This window comes from Apteryx mantelli, chromosome 7 (genome assembly GCF_036417845.1).
Source record: "Apteryx mantelli isolate bAptMan1 chromosome 7, bAptMan1.hap1, whole genome shotgun sequence".
In the NCBI taxonomy this organism is placed as follows: domain Eukaryota; kingdom Metazoa; phylum Chordata; class Aves; order Apterygiformes; family Apterygidae; genus Apteryx; species Apteryx mantelli.
In genome coordinates this window covers 24,418,843-24,442,936 of record NC_089984.1, presented here as the reverse complement: position 1 = coordinate 24,442,936, position 24,094 = coordinate 24,418,843, and the positions used below count along the sequence as shown (strand labels likewise).

The 24,094-nt window shown below is 37.8% G+C and overlaps 1 protein-coding gene across 4 annotated transcripts in view; it reads left to right on the top strand.

Moving 5' to 3' along the window:
- The window catches only part of ERCC6 (ERCC excision repair 6, chromatin remodeling factor), a 54,717-nt gene extending 37,288 nt beyond the window's left edge, over window positions 1–17,429 (top strand). For all 4 annotated transcript variants that reach the window (XM_067300027.1, XM_067300028.1, XM_067300026.1 and 1 more), the window contains 13 exons: window positions 1,625–1,795; window positions 2,222–2,398; window positions 3,767–3,883; window positions 5,372–5,467; window positions 7,364–7,582; window positions 8,420–8,530; window positions 9,040–9,159; window positions 10,277–10,371; window positions 12,271–12,416; window positions 12,500–13,228; window positions 13,816–14,017; window positions 14,351–14,429; window positions 14,886–17,429. In XM_067300027.1, the coding sequence (XP_067156128.1) occupies window positions 1,625–1,795; window positions 2,222–2,398; window positions 3,767–3,883; window positions 5,372–5,467; window positions 7,364–7,582; window positions 8,420–8,530; window positions 9,040–9,159; window positions 10,277–10,371; window positions 12,271–12,416; window positions 12,500–13,228; window positions 13,816–14,017; window positions 14,351–14,429; window positions 14,886–15,320 (2,697 nt within the window). In that variant the 3' untranslated portion in view covers window positions 15,321–17,429. The remainder of the gene's footprint in view (window positions 1–1,624; window positions 1,796–2,221; window positions 2,399–3,766; window positions 3,884–5,371; window positions 5,468–7,363; window positions 7,583–8,419; window positions 8,531–9,039; window positions 9,160–10,276; window positions 10,372–12,270; window positions 12,417–12,499; window positions 13,229–13,815; window positions 14,018–14,350; window positions 14,430–14,885) is intronic.
- Window positions 17,430–24,094: the final 6,665 nt, after the last annotated feature.

Sequence of the window (24,094 nt, the reverse complement as noted above, 5' to 3'; positions counted from 1 at the left end):
TCTTTATGAGAAAGAGTAATAGCAAGAAATACTACAAGAAGGAAATTGACCCCCCCCCCTTTTTTTTTTAAGGTACTTCTAATAATAAGCATTCTTGATGTTTTAGACTGTGCAAATATCTTAAAAATGTGGTTGTTGTTTAACACTTCTGTCTTTCCTTTAGCAAAATCTGTTGGGGTTTGGGGGGGGGTTTTTTGGTTTTTGTTTTTTTTATATCGAGTGTTTATATAATTCAAAGCTGCCTCACAGCCCATCATCTTTTCTGTTTTTGCCCCAGCATGCTAATATGGCATCCACTAAATCAATCGTAAAACTGCCATTCATTTTGCTAGTGTAGGATCAGGTCCTATGTCAGGAACTAATATATGCAGCTCTTAGAAAATTACTGAGTAGCTGTTAATACATTCCAGTGATGAATTCATACATAAACAGGCATGAAGTTTATGAAACTCTAAATATAGGATGGGCTCAAAGTCCCAGAGATTTTGAAGTAGCACTGACATCCTCTGACTGTAGGGGTGGAATACCTCTGGCTGTAGTTTGACTACTTTGAGAGTAATTTAAAGTAAGAAAAAGTTTGGAATTGGTAGTTATTGATGTAAGTAACTTTTTCATACACACTGAGTAGATTGATTTTTTTTATATAACAGCAGCAGCTGAAGACAGTCCTATTTTGCTAGTTGCTGTGTAAACATAAGGTAACAGAGAAAAGATGGTCTATTAGTTTTATGTTTACACATCCATTTGAGGAAAAAAGGAATTTGGTTTTGTTTTCCCTTTCCTGTATGAGCTTCTGCCAAGTCATTTTTGCCCTGATAAGCAAAGATATTTTAGCATCTAACTCCAGTGATTTCCATGGCAGTTAAACACCTAAACGCCTGATGGATTTAGGCCCTAGGTTCTATGTTCTTTTCCTTCATTTCTAACAGAAGATAATGGCATTTCATTACATCAATTATATGTGGAGGATAAACGTAGGAAAGATGAGATTCTTGAATACTGTGAATGCTGTGGAAGTACCTAAGGAAAGTGATACAGACTGTCCTTGCCCCACATAATTTACAACCTAAAAAACTACTGAAAACTAGGGAAAAGGTATATCTTACAAGAGAAGCAAACAATTTGGTGATGAATAACAGATATATTAACCCTATTAATAAGAAGGGTGGGATAGAATTTAGGATTAATCAAATAGATTTTTGTGATTTTTTTTTCCAATTTATTTGTTTATTTTCCTCTTCCATTGTATTGTGTCTTTGATGCAGTTTGCAAAGCTAGGTTTGAGAGATAAATGTAGAAGAACTTGAAGTAACCAGTTACCTCAGTCAGATTTCATATTTGTATGTTTCAGACATGGCCTTTGGGGAAAAAAATACCATTTCCTTCTGACCAGACTTTAAATCAAATTCTGATCTGTTATATCACAATATAGAGTGCTTCATTCTTTTACAGATGAGTTGAGTCATGTACTCTAAGTCTTGTCCAGACTTATATTCTTGGTGAAGTGAATTATCTACTTTTTCAAAATTTTTGGTACATATCTTGGACAGCAAACCTGTACTTCATTAGGACAGATTTTTTTTGTCTCAGTATGTTACTGACAATATGCACCTTTTGGTTTTAGGTGAAACTAATTCGTGAAATTGCTTCATGCCATGGAATTTTAATTACGTCCTATTCATACATTCGACTGATGCAGGATAACATCCACAGCTATGATTGGCATTATGTGATTTTGGATGAGGGTCACAAAATCCGAAATCCAAATGCTGCAGTCACACTTGCATGCAAGCAGGTACTTTATCATAAAACAAATGGAAGGTTTTCAGTGCTTGGGGGATTGGGATGGAGTTCAAGACCTAATAGCTTTGTATTGTTTTATCATAAAAGTACAAGTTTGACTCTTATTAAAGAACAAAAGCATAGATCACAATGATCTATGAATGTACAGAGTTAAGATAGAGAAAAGAATCAGAAATGTTATATTGTGTAATAATTTGGCATTAGGGACAAATATGAAATTGCTTTTTAGTGTTCATGTTCTGCAAAATAAGTACAGTTTCTGCTAACAGTTTATGGACAATATCCTGCAAAAAGCTCTTGTTTATTTCAGAAGTATTAGGCTACGTATTTTAAAATTAGAAAATTCACTGGTGGTGAAATTGTTTTTTTTTTTTTTTTTTTTTTTTTTTTTTTTTTTTTTTTTAATATATATCAATAGTTCCGCACACCCCATCGAATCATCTTGTCTGGCTCCCCAATGCAAAATAACCTAAAGGAGCTCTGGTCCCTCTTTGACTTTGTGTTCCCAGGGAAATTGGGAACACTGCCTGTGTTCATGGAGCAATTTTCTGTTCCCATAACTATGGGAGGATATTCCAATGCCTCTCCTGTGCAGGTAAATGCAACCAAAATATCTTAAGTACTTGATAATACTTTGGTTGAAGGAAAGAGTTTGCTATGTTGTTTCAAAATTGACTTTTATTGGTTCCACATACTGTATGTTCTAGACACTGATCCCATAAATAGTTACATGTGTGTTTACTTCTATGCGTGTGAAGAGGACTGTTAACTAAATGAGACCATTTCTTCTGTTCAGGCTTTGCATATACACAAGTGTTGCCCATTGAAAACCTTAAATTTAAGTCATTAGAAGTATTCTCTGATTTAAAGTAAAAATAAGCATGTGTAGGGGAGTGTGATTAATCTTATATTTTGATGTAATTAAATAGAATTTTTCCTATTTGATTTCAAGCTTTAGTAAATTATTTTAGATGCTATAGAGTAATGCTGAAATCCAACCTGAAAACTATTTTCATTAAAAAGATTAAAATAGCTACTAGAAACCTAAAAGTATTTAAACTATTTGATTTCAAAAGCAAAAAGTATGTGTGTTCATCTTCATAGTTTTGGTTCTTAATATTTATGACTCCTTAAACGTTTTTCATGTTAGCTGATAGAGAAATTGTCTGTATAGTGATAGTCTGTATAGATTAAAAGTTCCATATAAATGCTAATAAAGTTGTTTCCATTTTAACATTCTTTTTAATGTTTTATGCATGTAAATTTCTAAAATTTTATTTTCTCTGAGTTTAAGTGCTTCCCTTGTCGAAGGCTTAGTAATTTACTAAATTGGATAGCCAATTTGGTTTTTACGTATCAATAATTTATTGTATTCTTTGTTTTGTGTTAAGAGAAATGAAGGTGGTATTAGCCATTATGTACAGTTAATACCCATCTCACACATCCATTACCCATTATGGAACCATATGCTCCATTTAAGGCCAGAGTGACCTTTTGTTTCTGTGATCATGGGGATTTTCTTGTACCGATTTTTTTTTAGTCTCAAGTGGGCACTAATCTTCACTTATTGTCTAGTAACCACCATTGCTCTAGGCTTCCTTTTGATCTTCAGTATATGTATTAGTATTCTTTCCATGTGAATTTTGGTTTATACTCATAGGTTGGTTTCTAAAAGGGGAAATCAGCTCTTGCTAGCCAAAAAATCTCTTATTTCTGTTCTCTCTTAATAAATCCTGCTAAATTAGGAAAGATAAATTACTAATATCTGAGGGAGACTATTCAATGTTATTGTTGCTAACATGAGATTTATTGCAGTTTATGTTGTGTTGAACAATTAACTGTGTCTGTTTATAGTATCTCATTTTATGAGGATTTTCCTATTACTAATTAGTGAATTTTGTCTGTTGCTAAAACTGATATCAAGAACCAAAATACAATTTTGTGCCTTTTCTTCCTTCTTCAGGTAAAAACTGCATACAAATGTGCATGTGTGTTACGAGACACCATAAACCCCTATTTACTGCGAAGAATGAAGGCTGATGTAAAAATGAGCCTTTCACTTCCAGATAAAAATGAACAGGTTTGCTTACCTTTACTATTAGATTTTAGTCCTTTTCCTCCCCAAACCATCATCTTTCACGGACTTTAGCAGACTATTGGCAGATCAAATACTGTTTAACAAAGGATAAGATGGAGAACTTTTAAGTTGCTTACTCTTTTCACCTGTTTTCTGAGTGTGCAATGGCTTTAGTCCTGCAGGGCCTAAACAACTATGCTTCCATCTAAATTGAAGGGTATAATAAAGTGTAGTCAGGTCTATTTTATGCTTTTGACTGTACTCTTAGTGCTGCCCTCATAGGCCATAAGTGCATAGAAGTGAGCTGTCTGTGGGGTTTTTCCTGTGGTTCATCTCTTGATGGACACTTCAAAGTTGTTTGCTGGTAAAAGGTTAACTTGGACAGCAAATAGTAGAAAAATACTTGATGGCAATAGTTCATATTGCAAGCTAGCTGGACCTGCATATTCTAATAAGTTTCCAAAATGTTAGTCTTTTGATCTGAAATTTATTATTTGGTCTACAAAGAGTTTAGATGTTTTTAGGAAATATTTTGACTCAAATTAGAGTTGGAGAGGATGATTTAAAAGAGAATGCTTTGAACAACTGAAACTCCTACAAATACTCGCTTGTAATAAGGGTTAGATTTTTCTTCCTCTCAGGTGCTTCAGGCTTTCTTGTCTTGTCCTGACTCTTTTCCTTCTTTTGCCCTCCCTCTAAAAGAGAGGTAGACATGTTAGTAAACCTTCTTAAGTGCTGAAGGCAGACAATAAATAAACAGGATAGATTCTCTGTTTCTGCTCTGCAGTCTCATGTGCTTTTTAAATCAAATTCTCATTTCAGTATACTTCAAAGAATCTGGGCTACTTACTCTAAAGCATGCAATCATAAGTAGACTAAAAGAATTTGATTTTTCTTCTTGTCAGTCACAGAGCTCTATATACGTTTGACTTATGACATAATGTTGGGTGTCTTGCAGGATGTGAGGAAGTGATTTTGTTCCATTTTAGCCCATCAGACTATCTGAAAAATCGTTATTTGCTCACGCTCAAAGGCTAATGACAGAACAGATTATATGTGCTAACCTGTTGTTTTCCTGTGAGGTACTAAGAGAATTTGCAAGTTGTAAGGGACATAGCAGACACACAGGAAAGCATATTCTATAAAAATAGCTTTGAGAGAATGCTAACACTGCACAGTTACTTAACTGAAACTGGAAAATGGCAGCACTTCCAAAATCAAACGAATTTGAGGGAAAAATTAACAACTGGAAAAGGGCATAGAAAAGATGCTGAAACTCATCTTAGTGATTGTGTTCATTCTCTAAAAATTCTGACAGTTTTTTTTTTTTAATCTGTAGTGATCTCTGTGTAATATCTTTTAATTTAGTATTTCAGTGTGTCAGACCTGTCTGAAGTTTCATTGTAGCATATTCCACATTGTGAAAGTTTAAAACTTACTGTATCTGGAGATTACAGCTTGGGTTTGAGGTGTTCTTGTTTTTTTTGGTAGGTCCTGTTTTGTCGTTTGACAGATGAGCAGCGTCAAGTCTATCAAAATTTCATCGACTCTAAAGAAGTTTACCAGATTCTCAATGGAGACATGCAGGTTGGCATTAATTAAGGTCAATGATGACAAGTGGAGTTCGATGCATGAAGTCATGGATTGACCTTCATATACTTCTAGCTGATTTCTGAGCAGAAAGGGAACCAAACACATTGATCTCAGTTCTGCTCTTATGAATGTCTGCTCTTTTTTATCTCACAACTGTTTTGTGGAGTTCTTAGTGTTAATGTTCCCTATACAGTGGGGTGACAAGATAAAAGTAGAAGTGGAATGGGCTTTGAAATGTCTGTGGTCCTTGGAACAAATTACAACTTGTTAGATGGCCTGCTGTAATTTACGGTATGTGTGCTTTTAACAAACTGCAAATGTGAATTAAAGGAAAAAAGTAACTTGTTCTGACAAGAATGCAGTTGAGAGATGGTAACTTCTTCCTGTGACAGCTGATGATTTCACAGATTGTCATGATATAGCAAAGCAAATAGCAGCCTTCCTTGTTACTGTCTGGGTAATCACTTCAACATCTCTTGTGTCGATCCTCACGATGCAAGTGTTGAAATGGCTGTGGTCAGGGTGCCAGCAGTAATGTGAAATACATTCTAAAATGCCTGTTAATTCCTGTGACTCCTACGTTTCACACATCTGGTTCATTTGACTTCTGTGGACATTTTCCGCTCCCATTTTAGCTGCAGGACACAGATCTCTTTTAAGACAAGAAGTAATATTTCTTGGTTGCAATGCATTATTTACTACACATTTCTATGTCTCGTGAACTACGAAGTGAAATAATCAGGAAACTTTGATAAAAGCTATGCAGTGAAAACGGTAGAATTCCAGTTAACCTATGCCTCCTCTTCTCCCTCCCCTCTTCCCCCATCCCTAGTGGCTCCAGTTAGCTCTATGGTCAGTACAGCCATGTGTGTCGCAGTGCCATACAGAGCAGAAGGTGACCTGACCACTCTTTTGACACTCTTCCCCCATATATGCTGATCTTGCACAGATATGGTGGTCAAGTTTTTCAAAAGTAGCTAGCAATTTTAGTTATCCCAGTGAAAATGGTTTTAAGGAGCTTGATCTTCAAAAGGCAGCTTGTACAAGACTATCTGCAGAGATTCCTCTAAGATGTTTCAAAATTGGCTCTCAAATTTGCTAGAGTTCTGAAAATTTTGGATAGTAAATGTGGACGCTTTTATTAGAAGTTTTGTGATGGCACCAGTGAATCCCAGCTGAAAAAAACAGAACTCCATTGTGTGATATGTTGCACTAATAAACCATAAATTGTGCTGACTCATCCAACTTCTAGTGGTGGAAGATTGGCAGGGTTGCTTCTTTCAAACTAGTTCTCTTTGTATGAGTTTCCATTATATCAGAAGAATGAATAATATTTAAGGAATAACTGAAAAGAACCCTTCTAATATGGCATTAAAAGTGGTCAATTTCAGCTCCTTATGTTTGTTTAAATATACTGACTTACCTATTCTTCATGTTACTGTGCATTCTAGTGGAAATACTTGCCATCCTCAAGCTATTTCTTCTCTCAGTTTTATCTACCAGCATGTGCGTGGGGAAAAAAACTAATTTCAAATAACATGCTTAGGGGGGAGGATCCTTTAGAATAGGAAGTTTAATACTGAGGTACAGCAAGGGACTGCCTTTGCTAATGTGCAAATTGTTGCAGAAGTCTCTTAATCTTCTTGTCATAATAGGCTCCCAAATAGTGTAGAATTTCATTGACCCTGTCTTTACTGATTTTTCCCAAAATATTCAGTGAAATAAGTATTAGTGTCTGTTGGCTCTTCTAAAGAGCAACCCAACATTAAAACTGCCCTTCTTGATGATGATTAGGTTAATCCATTACTGTTTCTTTTCCTTAACCACAACCCATATAGATAGAAGTTTTTGTCCAAAAAAAAAATTTTCTTTTTCTCCTCTATTCTTTAGATTTTCTCGGGACTGGTAGCCCTGAGAAAGATTTGCAACCACCCTGATCTCTTCTCTGGTGGTCCCAGGACTTTGAAGTGCGTACCAGATGCAGAAGTGGAGGAAGCAGATCAGTTTGGATATTGGAAACGTTCTGGAAAAATGATAGTGGTAGAGTCCTTGCTGAAAATCTGGCACAAGCAAGGTCATAGAGTGTTGTTATTTACTCAGTCAAGACAGGTAAGATGAACTGTTTTTAGATTGTTTTCATTGTTACTAAAAGTGAAAAGTGTGTGTGTATCCCGAAAGATTTGTAATTAGAAACAGTTACTCTTTTGTGGTGTCTTTCTCAGAAAATTAACATGTCTCTGAAAATACCAAAATGTCTAATGTTTTTGTTTGGAATAATTGGAGTAATTAGGAATTAGAGACCAATTCCCTAGTTCAGTAAGCTTTATTGTAACAACGCTTGTGCTGTGACACGTGTTGCCCCAATTCAGTGTACTGGATCAAAGCTTGTATCAGTTACACCCATATAATAGCAGGCTGAAGCAGCGGTGATGTATTTATTATCCCTACTTTGTAGTTTCAGAATAGAACTGCTAGTGATTTTGCTCACTTCGTTTAGTGCATGTGCACAGGTAGACCTCAGAATTATGGACTTAAATAGCACAACCACTGACCTTCCTTTGTTTTTCCTAAATATTCATGACTTTGCCTTGTTTCTGTGGGTTCTGTGGACTGCTCCACCACTTATCTGGTTAAATTGTCTTGAGACCATAGCTCCTAACCTTCCACACCAACATTACCAACACTTGCACGTTCCCCAAAAAACATTCCACTCTTGCACTCCAGCAGCAAAATAACTACTCTTTTTTTCTTCCTTCCTCTCAATTGCATAAGTTAATGAATTTTCTGCTCGTTTAGGTTTCACAAATTGTTGTTTCTTTTCTAAGAGGTTTTTTTTTCCTCATTTGCTTGACTAGCAATGCAGTTAGTACCAGAAATTCTTATGACTTGATTGGTCACTTAGTCTTCATGTCTGGATTTCATTAATTTTTTTTTCTGTCATAACAGATGCTGCAGATCCTTGAAGTCTTTGTGAGAGACAGAAACTTTTCCTACCTCAGGATGGATGGCACCACAACAATAGCTTCCAGACAGCCCCTTATAACAAGATATAATGAGGTGAGATGTTGTATCCCACACAAATGCCTATTAGTGGATATGGTACCTGGGTTTAGTTCAGGGTTCTCGGCATTCCTTTTTGATCTGTTTTTAAATACGGTACTTCAGTTTTGACAAATGAATCTGGGAAGTTCAATCAAATGAAACCACTTGCCTTGTGAGATGAAGAGAAGTCACCATTTTTTCCTCATACTTAAGTTAGATTTTGTACTAAGAAAAAAACCCACAATTGAGCAAGGGGAAAAGAAGCTTTAACTGGAAAACAGTAAATGAAGTTTAGACCAAACTACTTTTATTTGTCAAAAGAGCTATTAGGCAAACATGGAAACTTAATCCTCCTCTTGACTCCCTTTGCATTTTTGCAAATAATACTGGTAAATTGAGATTAACTTTTTTCCCTTTTTTTATTTAATTTAAAATCAACATTTTAATAAAAGAATCCAGGAAGTAACAAGAACAGGCTTGTGCTTTGGTAATTCCTGTTTTATTAAGTTTCTCTTGTATTATAGGACAAATCCATATTTATCTTTCTTCTGACAACTCGTGTTGGTGGCATTGGAGTCAACTTGACAGGTGCTGACCGGGTTATTATTTATGATCCCGACTGGAATCCTAGTACAGACACACAGGTGTGTTTGGTTCATTACATTCCATTTACCAGCTAAGTTGAAAATAAAACTGAAGATGGAATGACATTTTTCTCAATAAATTATGTGTTAAAGCAATATGTTGCTCTTCCTTAAGTTGCTGTTGCCAGAAATGGTCACTTAGGCTGCAGTTCCACATTATGATTGCTTTCATGGTAAAGCTGGTTTAAGTGGTTCCCACCACATCCTTTTTACGCTATCGTACCTTACCACTCTTCAATATTGTCAATTCAAATATGCAGTTTAGAGTGTAGTCAGACAAGCAGTCAAAATGATCTAGGTTTTTTTAAATAAATAAACAAACTACATGTTTCCAAAGGTAGAGTACAGCTATACAAGCTGTTGAACAGGCATGACTTGAGGGGGTGGTGATCTATGCAGGGTAGCAAAAACAGAGCAACCATTGGGAGCAAGAACTGGGAGACAGCAGAACCCTCTTTGTCACTAAATCATGTTATGTAACTGTGCTCTCGAGGCTGCCATTATGCTTATTTTAGAGAAATTGTTCTTTATCTGATGATGTGTGATGGACTCTAGGTTATCAGATCACTTCAGAGTTTATGGGGCTTATGTGTTTGAGAGGAAAAAACAATTTCCTTAAGACAGCCTACGCAGGTTCAGGATCTGCAAGTGTGCAGTCTCACTGCACAGGTCCATTTTAGTTGTTGGTTCAATATGTTTCTAGGAAACCTTTCAGTTAAGAAAAAGAGAGAAAAAGTTTATAGGAAATGTACACATTAAAGAAAAGTGACTTCTGAAATAGGTCTCTTTTGGAACAAGTCTATATGAAGTACAGCATCCTAGGTATGAGTTCTAATTTTAACAAACCAACTTGTTCTTTGAGATTTTGCATAGATTTCTTAGTACAATTGGAGTTTTGTCTTTCTACATATGTAATCTTTCTAAATATTTTTTCCTCTGCTTCTGAGTTTGTTTTCCTAATGCTATAGAAATATATAACTTCTTGAACTATTTGTTAAATGCCCAACCTAGATCTAAAACAATGCTCAGTAGCATCAATATCAATAGTATCAATAGCTCCCTGTCAAATGCATGTCTGGAAGGTTAATGTCTGCTAATCAAACCTTTTTTGTTCTAGGCTCGGGAGCGTGCTTGGAGAATAGGCCAAAAGAAACAGGTGACTGTGTACAGGCTTCTCACTGCAGGTACTATTGAAGAGAAGATATACCACAGGTCAGTTGAACTGATTCTTTGGATTACATGCCTACGCTCAAGAAAATTTTTGTAGCGAGTCTCAGGTCATATAACAGTGGCACATCTGTGCATGTGCTCACATGGCATGTAACCCCTAACCTTGGTCATGATGGGGCATGTGACAGGGAAAGCTTACAAAATTTCTGTTGGGAAGTCGGCCTTCTAGTATTACATTCCCAGCTACGGGACTGTGCTGCTGCTTCTCTAGCTCCGAGACCCCACATGCCAAACATACTTCATCAATCTGTCCAGCAGCTGCAGTTGTGTCCAGCACATACAGAATTCACTGTAAATGGGAAAGCATGAGGCTGAGACCAGAAAAATGACTCTCTTGTTTAGAATATGAGACATGACAATGAGATGCAATTTGAAATCAACAAGTTCTTTATGCTCTCCCTAGGATATGTAAAGATGTATGTGGTACATACATGCATTTGCTGCTCTGCAAACACAGTTTGATTCTATTCCAAAATTGTTCCGAAGTGCAAGAATTAAGCCCTTAAGAGCAGCCTGTTCATAGTCAGGTTATTTATTCCAGAATGTAGCTAAAGCCTTAAAGTGTTTGCATTTCTAAATCAATTAAATCTTTTTGTTTGCTTTCTCATTCAACTGTTTGAGTAGTTAGCTTCATTCACATGAATTCCAAATGAATGTACTTGGGAATCCTCTGGCTAGGCATTACACTTTAGAACTGGAATAGCCTCTTTGAAAATGCAGATGAATGAAAAGCTCTAAATAATGAAATACCCACACTTATTCAGTGTTTGTTTTTTTTTTTTTTTTAATCTGCTTTACCACATGGACACAAAGCATCCGCTGTTAGTTGGCTTAATTCCCTCTGGCATATGTTGGTTTGAAAAACACTGACCACATCGAGGAAGTGGGCTCAAAGGGTTAGGACAGCCATCAGAAATTCATTTTATTACCAGAGCAGTGCAGTGGACTTCAAACTTCAAGCAAGTTGTCTTCTATTTTTGCTTCTGTTTTCTTCCCTGCAAGTATGAGATCAGCCTTGTAGGAAGCTATGAAGCTCAGTTAATTCTTACAGATTATAAAAGTCTTCTGATGAATGTATTATGGTAGCTGGAAACTTTTTTTGAAGGTAGATTTTGCCAGCTGGATTTGGATGTAATTTTCCTGCTTGGTGCCAGCAGACCAAAACCATGGGACTGGTTTCTATCTTTATTTGAGGATATATTTTTTGGACAGGAAAACAGTGCTTATAACTTGCAATCAAAAGCTATCTAGTATAAGCATGGCATAGGAATAGATTTACCAATACCAACAGACTTTTGCAGCTTAGTTTTCCACCAAATTTGTTCCCTTCCATCCTCTATAGATGGGATCTTTTTTCCCCTTTCTCTCACCCTAACTGATTTCTCTTTTCAGTGGTTGTCATATATTCCTCACCATCAGACTGAGCTCCTCTGCTGCTTTTGGTTCCTCCAACCAACTGAACTATTTAAATGTTGTCATTTTAACAAGATCTTGTTTTTCTTTGAAAGAGCTTTTTGATGGTTTTATTGTAATATATGTAGGCTTTTCAATTTTAATGGACAAAAAAAGTCTCTAGCTGTGAAGTTATTTATTACTTAGATAAGGGATGCCTCATAGGACATTTCAGAATGGTGGTTACCTGTTGTGTTAAGGGATTGTTGCTATGCAATAAATCCCTGTGTTTAACAATTTAGTGGGTTGTTTGAAAGTCACTAACTCGAGATTGTCTTTTGAAAACTATCATCATCTTCCCACTGCTTAATTGTTCTGCAGGGTAACATTTGTGCTGATACAGTTTTCTGTTTAAGTAATCTATTCAATACTTAAACATAGCTAGACGTTGTTTCATACACAGAGTACTTTTTTTTTTTTTTTTTTTAGACAAATCTTCAAACAGTTTTTAACGAACAGAGTGCTGAAAGACCCTAAGCAAAGGCGCTTTTTCAAATCCAATGATCTTTATGAGCTTTTTACTCTGAGCAGCCCGGATGTGTCTCAGGGGACAGAAACTAGTGCAATTTTTGCAGGTATAATTTTTTTTTCCAATCTGTTAAAAGCAAAAATGTTTGAAGTGTTTGAGAAATTGATGTTGATTTCATTCATCCCTCAGGTACTGGTTCAGATGTTCAAGTCCCAAAACACCAGTTGAAACGGAAACTTAAAAAGCCACCTGATAATGACACTTCCGAAGGTGGTCTCCATCTTGCAGAAAGCAGCTCACGAAAGTACAGCAAGCCATCCAGTTCAACCAGCCACATGGCAAATTCTTCTTCTAAAGCAATAAAGTCAAGTGACGAAATGAAAGGAGATTTGGAAACCTTTGACCAAAATAGCTATGCAAAAGATAATGCACAAGCTACTACTAATATAAATTCATGGAGTAAAAGCAAGGAGAAGAGCTTGGAAAGAGCTGAGAAGTCTGTGTCCCAGTCATTGCCAGATAATGCAGGTTCTTCAGAGAATGCAGAATGTCTGGGCACCGTGGTAACTGGTGAAGTACATGGAGCAGCTAATGTAAATGCCGAGGGAGGTTTTGGTCTTGCATGTGGTGCAGCTGGCTCTTGGGAAGAGCAGGATGCTAAAACTGAAGATGGCCAATTGAATAATCATCATTATAAATGCACCTCAAAAACAAAGCACAGGGTGGATATGCTGCCACACGAGAGCCACAAAGATAAGTCTAAGAGGAAGAAACATCACAAAGATGCCAAATTTGAAGGAGAGCGTATTCCTCATCTAGTAAAGCAAAAGCAGTATAGAAAGGAGGACAGTGAAGAGAAGGAGAAAGGGCTAAAGAAAAATGATGATTATGTCTTGGAGAAACTTTTCAAAAAATCAGGTAACCTTTGTTATTCAGTTATTCAACAGTGCCAGACTATTTAAATTGAGGTGTATAAAACTTAGCAAGTGAGGGAAGGAGCGGTTTCCTTATTCTGGTGGTTAAACCTACAGTACAGAAGATGGGTTCTATCTATTTAGTTATTGTAATGAAAAGTTAAAATGTTCGTTGTTAAAGTGTTCGGGAGATGTACAGCATTCCAGAAACACTTTTGGATATAGAAGTAATATGTTGTTTCTTCTGGAAATAAGGATGTAATCAGCCTTTATTTACACAAGGGCTTCACTTCTGTCTGTCTTGTCCATGACAATAGAAATGATCAGTTTAAACACATAATTGCTAAATCTGTTATGAATAATGACCTCATTAGCACACCAGAAGTGGTTTGCTGTCAGTTGGTTGCTCACTTGATGCAAGAGGTATCTCTTACTAGAAATGACTGTACTGAAGTGCAGAATATAAACAATCTGAAAAAGGGGGGGGGGGGGAGTGATTGTGGCATTCACTTAAATAGTGTTTGTTTATTTTTACAGATTAACCTGTAAATTAACAGATTTCTTCCCTCACCTTTTCTTATGTTCTGTTAGGGGTACACAGTGTTATGAAGCATGATGCCATTATGGAAGCTTCCAGTGCAGATTATGTGCTGGTGGAAGCAGAAGCAAACCGAGTGGCCCAGGATGCCTTAAGAGCCTTAAAAGTCTCTCGACAGCGATGTTTAGGAGCTGCTTCTGGTGTGCCAACCTGGACAGGCACAAGTGGTCTTTCAGGTGCACCATCAGGAATAAAGTAAGTTCAGTTTTTGCACTGCTTTTCCAAAGAGAAGAGTTCCTTACGATGCCATGGATTTGTCTTTTTTTGCACTTGGTATTTGCAGTAGCATATATCAAAGTGGGGTTTTGTGCTTTACATTTAATAAGCATGTAAAGGCATATTACAAGACCAGCAACTAGTCCATCTTGACATACAGAGAAAGCTTTACTTTTGCACAGTAGAGGAGAGAGAGGTTGGCAGAGGATTCTTGAACTCTCAAAGCGGAATCTAATTAGAGTTTTTGTTAAACGTATCCTAATCATTTTGAGAAGGATGTTTTAATGAGTTACTATGTTTGCACGTTTTTAGGAGTCGGTTTGGTCAGAAAAGAAATCCTATGCTGCTTTCTCCACATTCTGCTTGTGCATCACCTGGAAGCAAGTGCAAGGTGAGACGAAGGAGCAGGCATTTCTCTTCTATTAGATGATGAATTAAATGTTTTGATTTACACAAGAAATCTGATCTGTATACAATAAGTGCATGTGGCCCATACCTACTTGCCTTACAGTTCTATAGAACTCCAGAATTTTAGTCACCCCATGAACTTGATTTTTCTTTTTTTGATATGGCATCTTGATAAAGTCTAATCAGATACAGCAGTCACAAATTAAAACATTCTCTGCTTGCCCTGTTTCAAGACCAGTGCTGCCTTTTTTGGCTTCCTCGAGGCTAAAGTACATAATCTGAGACTAGAGCGTATTACCTGTTTATTACATATTTGAGAGGGATAGCTCCTGTATGTTCGCATTTGTTGTTTAAGCCTAAATGGTAGGTAGATTCCACTAAACAGATTCTGTGGGTCTCAAAATCCAACTTTTTCCATAGTCCTTATGTTTATTTGCAGGATACAGGTACAGTAAAGAAAGAAAATGACAAGAGGAGTAATTCCAATGGGCACTTCGATGGGAAATCAGAGACTGGAGAATCATCATCCAGCACACTAGATTCTTCATCTTTATTATCGAAGATGAGGGCAAGAAACCACCTTATTTTGCCACAAAGGACAGAGAATGAGGGAGATGAGAACCTTCAGCAAGCCCCAGCTCCAGCCCCAGGTTCAACAGAATACGATGAATTGCTAGTGGATGTACGGAACTTCATAGCATTCCAAGCTCATGTGGATGGCGAGGCTAGTACTCAGGAAATACTGCAGGAATTCGAGTCCAAACTGCCAGCGGCACAGTCTTGTGTCTTTCGAGAACTCCTCCGCAATCTTTGCACCTTCCATAGGAGCCCAAATGGTGAAGGTGTCTGGAGACTGAAGCCAGAATTCCGCTGACCTTTGCTAAGGGAAGGCACCTGTGCATGTACTTGACCAACAATCTGCTTTCAAAGACTTATTATTTATCTTTCAAAATGAGGAATTATTTAATGGTCATGATTTAATAGTTGACTTGAGCAGTCAGTGGTGCAGCACTCATTGCAGGCTCAGGACTGACTTCACTTTGATTTATGCTATTTATATGAAAGTGCCATCTACCTCACAGATGAAAACAATACCAAGCATCAGCACCTTTTCTTTAAAAGAAAATATAAATGCATGATGAACACACGTACTGACTTTTCATTGCAATAAGAGCCATGGATGTTGCCATGGGTTGTGAGACTTTTATTTGATTTCTGTGAAATTCCAAGAACTTTTTCTCAATTTGCTGTATGGTACTTGAATGGTCATGGGGCACACAATGTACCACCAAAAGAAACATGAATAATAAGAAGATAGAGGTGGTCAATGTAAGAGAAATTCACTTGTACTGATGTTACAAAATCATTGTAAGAAGATTGCATCGGTGGTGGGAATTTGCTTTTGATGTTGCTGCTTTCATTGTTGCCAGAAGCTAGCATATGCAGTGTAACTTACATGACTAATTTTCTTGGAAGTAATTTTACTGCCATGGAAGTTTAATCTCAAAAATTGAGAGCCTGTCAGAGTATTGAGATGTCTCTGAAGTTTGATAATTATGGAAAACTGACTGGATTATGGAAAACCCATTTACCCCATAATCATTGATTCAATTACAGTCCTGTACACCATTGGCAATTGCACAATACTTTTTTACCACTGAGGCAACAACAGCTGTGATGTTTGCACATTGTGGACTGATAGTGGGATCCTGTGAAATACATTTGCGGATCTCATTGTAATTGACATGAAAAAACTTTGCAGTTCCCTGTTAGCACTTAGTCTTTTACCTTGACAAAGACTGAGATGTTAGTTCATGAGAGGGGGAATGAGTTCCCTGTATGTCACTAAATATAATCACTTTTGGCCAGACGGAGGCATAGTGGGAGCATATTCAGAAGTTACAAGTCATATGTATTCTGTAAATAGGAAACATTTCAGTCTCCCTGCCAGTCAGACAAGGTCTAAATTAATACCCATTTCCTTCCGAGGAGGAGGAAAGAATCAGCTTAACTTTGCAAACCCGGCCACTGTATTGGGTCTGTCTTCAAGGCATTAATGTGCTAGGTAAAGAAATCTCTGTGCAAAAAAAGAATAGATTGTGAGAACAAAATGACATTCTTGCACATTTTTGCAGCAACATTAAGTTACTGTATGGTTTAAACTAGTAACAGCTGAATGTGGCTAATGTCCTTCTCTCTAAGCTATAGGGAAAAGCTGAGCTACTTTTTTTTTTCTTCAAGGTTAAAGTATCTTTTTTACTTCAAGTGAAAGTACAAACAAAATTTGAAAGATGAGTGGTGAAGCAAGAGTACAAACTGTGTTGCTTTGCTGTGCTAAAGAAAGGTGGTCTTTAAGATACTTCCAGGAGCTTTTCCTATTGTTTTTGCTCTCTGCTAAAGAATCAGTAGAGATTTGCAGAAGGTGATGCGTCACTGTTTCAATAACTGGTCATAGTAGTTGGCTTTTCCGACTGGAATTGGAGAGGGCAGACAGTCCAGGAATATGTTTCTCTTCCTTATGGAGTTTGGAGGCAAAATTGTTGCACCTTTTTCTGACATCTGTTTTTCTGATCCAGTTTATGTTCATAAGGGCTTTCAGGAGAGAGATGAAATGAAAAACCTAGCTTTCAATTACAAAAATGCTTAGAAAATGGTAAATCTGTTGATATGACTTATAATGGATCAGTAAAAGAGCATAAACAAACCCATTTTGCTGTTCTTCTCCAGAGCTATAGGGAATTTTAATTGGTTTTGAGCTTTTTTCCCCCTGAAGCAATCCAGGAATTCAGCTGTCAGCAAAGCTGCTCTTGTCACCTTAGCTGTCAGTTCATGTGTCCTCTTTTATTTACTACTTTCAGTCTTAAAGACATAGTTCCCGTCCTAAGGAAAGTTTGTAACTTCTCACTGATGGTCTCTTGATGTAAATGGACTTGCATGTGCTTTTATAAATCTTTGGCTTTTATGGAGTTATTAAAATAAGAAAACCAAAAATCTGTTCTAGAAGTCTTACTGGGATGGGTAGGATGGTTTGGGGAAACAGTCTTTTCCTGTGTGCCGTGGCTCTGTGACCAAGTTATTCATATTATGTTTAAGTACATTTTCTTTATTCCATGAAACTTCAAATTATGAATTCTAGCAACTAGATTTTCCCGGTATTGGTGGAGATTTAAAAGTCTGAATGGCTATTAGTATAATATTCAGAAAATATTTTTAAGCATTTCATTTCAAGTGTGTGTGTGTGAGAGAGAGAGAGATTAAAGGTCTGTGGATTGATTTGCAGGTGGTGGTGGTTCTGGAATATAGCTGGAGTAGAAAAGTTGTTTCAGAATACTCCTACTCTTACCCTGGAATACTTCCACTCTTAGTCAGAATACTCCCACTCTCATCTGATTTGTGTTTGTTTAGCTTTACCTGTGTGTAAAGTGAATTTCTCTCAATATCTTTGAAATAGATCTGAAACAACAATTCCCAGCTAATAATGTTGCATAGACATACGTATTCACCATCAAATATTTTATAGATACATAACACTTTCAAAAGCTTGGTTTTTAGCCTTCTCAATCTCCAGTTATTCAATGCTATAGTCAGTAGTAGTTACTTAATTTGTGTGTGATTCCAAATATGGAATGCATGTATTTTGTATTTTATTTTCTTAGCAAGAAGGGGATAAAGACTGATCAAAATAAAGGTGTTAATTTAGGAATCCAGTTGAAGAAATACATAAAATCTTATTAAGGAAAGCCATTACAGCATGAAACGGTGAGTATTATCTTTCAAAAAAAAGGAAAACCACAAGGAACTACTGAAATGTTATTTTCTGTAAAGACACTAAAAGCTACTGAACCCCATGGTAATCCAGAAATTTCATGCACAAATATATAAGGTGTACCCTATTACCCACACAGCTCAGTAGGTGAACATGGTTGAATGAAATCTAGAAAGCTGAAGAACAAAAACTTGGATTGTTCTGTAGAGGGTTATGGGGAGTGTCGGCTGGAGATGCTATTTGCTGATTAAACATGCGACACGTCAACAGGTGAAGTTAGAAATTACCATAACTCTTCCTTCTGGTTTCAAAACATAAACATTTGTTTAAAAAAAGGAGGGGGGGAGGGAGGGGGAGAGTTCCAGCTTTGTTTAATAAGATGTTCTGGTTTTCCCCCTCTGTCCCTTCCTTCTTCCACATTCTTCCAGGTGTGCATTGTTTTGTTTTGTTTTTCCTTTGTTCATCCATTTGCTGAACACTTGAGTGGGTTGGCTGTATAAAACTCATTTCTGATGTAATAACTACCCTAGAGAATCTAGCATAAATTCTAACCTAGAGAAAAGTGATTGTGCTGAATGTTGTATGTGTGTGTCTGACTCTTCTAAACAACAATGGTCCTTCACAAAAGAAGTATTAGAAAGATGCTGACTGGATAGATGGAGGTAAATGGTGATAAAAATGGAAGGGAGCATTTCTAAATGCATAACCTAACACTGTGGCTCAGCATCTTCTCAAAGGGCTACACCATGTGGAGAAATGAGTCTACTACAGCTAATAAATGTGATCCTCCCAACTAAACCTGTGAGGAATGAGACTTATATTTGTAAGTCTTGGCTTCAGATGAGTCAGCTATAAACACTTGCACTCTAATGTCGCCTTTATTTGACTTTTTGATTCCAAAATTGCTAGAACTTAGCTGATCTTGACTGTCATATTAGTAGTACAATTATTCTTCTTACAAGGAGCTGCAGCAGAAGGGACAAAATTTTCAAGATATGATGGAATTGTTGTTACTGTTCATAAAACCCTCCAGCACTTCACTTCTTTGAGCCACTAAGTCATTAGGGCTAAGAAGTTTCCAGATCCTCAGCTGTTGTAAATGTAGCTCCACTGATATTGATGGACCTATTGTGTCATTTCTTGAAGACCTAGCTTTCTGATAGAAGCCTTCATCAGAACCAAAAAATGTGTCTCTGGGACATGGAAATGAGGGATGCTGTATGTACATGATTGAAACAATCACTGAATGCTGACTTTTCTCCAATTTCCGTGTGTTTATTGACATTGCTGTATGGAAAGGACAGTTACAAGTGAGTTGTGCTATTGAAAAGAAATAGTCTGTTGCATGGGTTTTTTTGGTTGATTTTCACAAAGAATGACCTCGTGGGTTCCGCTGTTGTCTGGATTTCAGAGACAGTTTTTGAGATGTGCTTTTCAAAAACCATGTCAATAGATGATGATAGTGACTTTAGCAGCCAACCTTAAAAGACTACATCTTGATTTTTCACATTCTTGGTAATCACAACATAGTTAATGAAGTTGTGTGTGATGAGTTCTTGGTTATACTGATGTTAGTCTGCAATTGAATCTAGGGCTTTTCCAGCTAACTCAGTTCAGTAGTGAATGGATATTACTGGATCAGTAATGTTCCATCACTAGTATGTAAAGAAAATACTTTTACAGAGGCAGTGTGTTTGACATTTACTAAGACTGAGCAGATGCACAAAATTTGTTCAGTAAACAATACTATTGTGTAACTGTGAAAATGAGGGAGGGGAGCCTTCATGACAGCATTCATGGCAAGGGATGGAATTTTCCAATAGACCTTAAAATGTTACTTATTGAGAACCACCACAAAAAAAAAACAATTCTGCATATAAAGATACAACATACTTTTAGATAAATCCATTGCTTATTTTGGACATTCTCAGTTGAACAAAATGTCCAGGTGGGCATCACATAACTAGAAAAAGCACCATGATAGTTATTGTTACAGAATGCATCTTTTGGGGAAAGTTGTCACAGGAATCAGTAATTTAAGCAACTAAGTTGACAAACTTAGAGGAAACAGTAACTTAGACTAATGCCCTTTCAAAAGGGTAATGCTTTGCTCCAACGTAATTATTATATCCTTAAAAGGAGGAACTGGGTACATGAATAATAAAATCGGTGAGGAAACAATCCAGCACGATGTAGGTTCTCTTGTGCTAGTGGCTGTGCTTTCTCAGGTGATATGTGAAGATGAGATGTAAAGAGACTCTGTGGCAGCTTTATCCAAACTTGGGTTTGGCTCCAGTGTATCAGCCAAGAAATTACTTAATTACTTCCTAAATTTTCCTGATGGTTTGAATTAGGTAGCATAGTCACTGAGATGGTTTAAAATGTGGAGTAATCTACCTGTTTTGATCTTTTAAGAAAAAGTAGATCTGGATTCCACTGCTATGAATTGCTGGGTGACCTTGGATGAGGTACTTCACCACTTTCTCCCTTGGTTTCCTCATCTAACCAAGGCACAGTCTTTGGGGAAGGCAGAAAATTTTTCAAGCCTTTGGAGATGCTTCAGGAAGTGATGGCAGAGTGCAAAGAAGCCCTGGATGGAAAAGCAGAGATAATATAGCAACTTATTGTCTGGATCATGATTTCAGCAACTGTACTTTGCACAAAACTATCATACAGAATGCTGACAGTCCACTTTTTTGAAGGACTTGAGTAGGGCACGTGCCTTGGAGTCAGGATGTGCTGGCAAGTCTGCACTTGGGAGTTTATCTCCTCAGGGAAAGGTATTTATATATTAGATACATGGTAAAAACACTCTTTGCTACTTAGGGCCATTTATAATTTTCCTGTTCCAATGTTCAAGCTAAATGCTGAATATACTCTTACAAACTCAGTAGCTCTCTCAATCTACCTGCCCCTCAAGGGACTGCTATTCTAGGCTCTGGGGTGAGGTCAACACTCCTGCTTCACATGGTATCACTGATGTGGCATAGTTGTGTTCCTTCAGCTGAGACTTAGAAGATGATGCTTTCCTTAGTAATTCCTAAATTTTGTTGGCAATCTTGTTTTTGCTGCCTCTACTATAGTTAAAAGCAAAGTCAAGTCTGACAAGGGTCATTCCTCTCTTCTTTTTTAAATGAGGACAAGACAGCTGCTACGCTGCAAGCATGTTCTTGCTCCCTGCCTGCAAAAGCCACAGTAAAGACTACAGTGTGTCAAGCTGTGTTGAGGGAGCAGAAAACTAGTCTTATTTCCAGAAAGAAGACATTAATTGTGAGTTACTGAGCTAAGAATAACAGAAATTGGATGCAAAGAGTGTGTGAGAAGTGTCAGGGCAGCTGCGGGGAGAAAGAAGCAACTTCCAGCTGCCTCTATCCACTGGTTTCTTTATTGTCAGTGCTAAAATGAAACAAATATTGGTAAACTAAGGGGAAGGGGAAGTATATTCTTTATCTCTGTATGGCAAGGTTGGACTTTCATTTAAATACAGATCTGTTAAGGCTCTGAAATTCTCAATGGAAGCTCCCAAATAAACTTTTCTCTGCCTGCTAATAATAAGATGTGACAGCCATGGTATTTCAGTACTGCTGTCCCATATTAATTATAATGGCATCAAAGATAAAGTGACAGACCATGCAAGAATCATATAATTCTCAACTATAAGCTATGCTTGAAAGCCAAATGATTTTGAATTGTATAGACCAAGCTGTTCACTCATTTGAAAGAGGGAGAAGGAAAAATGATACCAGTGCTGAACGTTTTAGAGAATTCACCTATAATGTTATGTCATTAACTAAATATCATAGTTCCCTACAGATTCCATACTTCTCCTGCATTCCCAGAACTGTTCTGGTCATAACATGTAAGTTGAGATAACCTTCTATTTTGCTTGTGCAGAACAAGGAGGTTGAAGCCTTGCACTAGTTGCAAATCAGTATGCAGTACCATCAGTGGAGTCAAGACCAGCTCTTGTGTAAGGCTTACATAAGTGGTGAGTCATGCAGTCTTATGAAAGAATAGGGAGTGAGGCTTTCATTATGTTCTTTGCCTAATCAGAAATATGAAAATAAAAGAACACAGCACTCAGTGGGTTATGTTTGGCTAACAGTAGGCTGAAATTTCTGTGGTTGTACTACTATGATTGAGGCATTTCATTGTTTGTGGTCCCAGCTTATATTAAACAGGGAGGACATTTTCATAAATCTTTCCCTCTAGGGCAGACTTAAGGTTGTTTGGGAATCCTAGCTATGCATTTCCAGACATTAATGTCTGGAAGCAGCACCATGGGAGAAGGAATGGAAGTATATGTGTAGGGAAGATACTAGCAGTAAATGAAGAGGCCCAAGGGCAGGGTGGCATTTGTGAGGATGAGCATGTAAAGAAGCAGTGGAGTGGAAACAGAGTTTTTAGGATAACTGAAAAACAGTCTAGTGATGATTTCCCATATATTACTAGTCTCCTTCAATGCTCTGGTGCAGGTAGTAGCAATGGTTATTACTTAAACCAGCACTGCCGTTAGCTGAGACATCTTACAGCCCTTACAAGGCAACTGAGAGTTTTGAGCATCAAAGTTGGCTTTAGATTCATGTGCTGCAATAGTGCTCTTTAAAGTGGTTTGATTAACCCAAAGGTGCTTCTCATTTTCCTCCATCAGCACTTGCACTGCACCTCATGTGGCAAACTGGCCTGCTGGGGAAAAAAACATTGCAATAATAACTATCCAAAAATTCTTTCAGCCATGTGGCTACAGCAACAGCTGGAAGCTCGAAGGAGTGGCAGTAGGAGGGAGCCTGAAGCCAAAAACCCCATGGCTAAATAAGTGCCCCAGGAACTTCAGTCTTAAAGCAGCAAAAGGTGAGTGAGTTTCCTACATCAGAACTGTTTGAATAATCTAGATTATACCTTTTTTCTTCAAAAGGCCAATTTGAGAGTGGGTCAGATAGCCTAATTAGCACAGCTGTAGCCACTTCTTCACTGCCTTGCTCCCTCCCCACATGCTTCTTGCTTGGTGCAAGTACTCCTTAGTCTCACATAGTGTGCCTAAGGAAAGGAGACATTTATACCTGACACATAACCTACTTTCCTTTTCTTTTCTTTGGGGAAAGGGAACTCTGGGTCATGTGGCACAAGCACAAGCTGAGGGACAAGGCATGTGAGCTATCAGGAATTTTACATTGTTCTTTATAAAACAGTCAGACTGTCTTAAAAGGACTAGTATGCAGGATGCCGGGGTGGGGTGGACAGAATTCTCTTCATCAGCCAAGGAAAAAAACTGTAAACTACTGGAAGCTTGTTTCATTGTCAGAATAATTTAAGCTTTCAAAAAGACTTTCAAAATGCATATGTTCGCACAGTATCTTTCCTTCTCCCCCCTCTCAGTCTCTAATTACTTTGAAACTTGGCTGCTCTTGCTGCATTGTAACAGTAGAAATCAGGACTTGGTTCCTAAAACCTCATCCCGGCCAGCCTTAGGGCCTGAATTAGAGACTTCCAGCAGAACCACAAGCTCTAGTTCCTGCAGCCTGGTTGGGTCCGCCTTTGTACCTGGGGCTATAGGAACGACTCATCTTGAAGGAATTCTTTAGGCCGTAAAGCTGGAAGTTACAGAGATTATTTTGTACGATTGTGGCAGTGACAGGAAACAGTACCTTCGAACAGCGCCTGGCATCAGCAATGCCTGAATCAAAGCCGTGCGAAAAAAGAAAAAGAAAAGCGAAGCGGCGGTGCCCGGCCGAGCCTTTGGCGGTCCTTGGTGGCCGGGGCGTGGGGCGCGGCCACCCCGCGGGGCCGCGGCGGCGGGGGCGAGCGCGGCCCAGGCGTGTGCGCGCTCCTGTGCCCGCGGGGCAGCCCGAGGCGGCGGAGCGGGGCAGCGCCAGCAGCGCAGC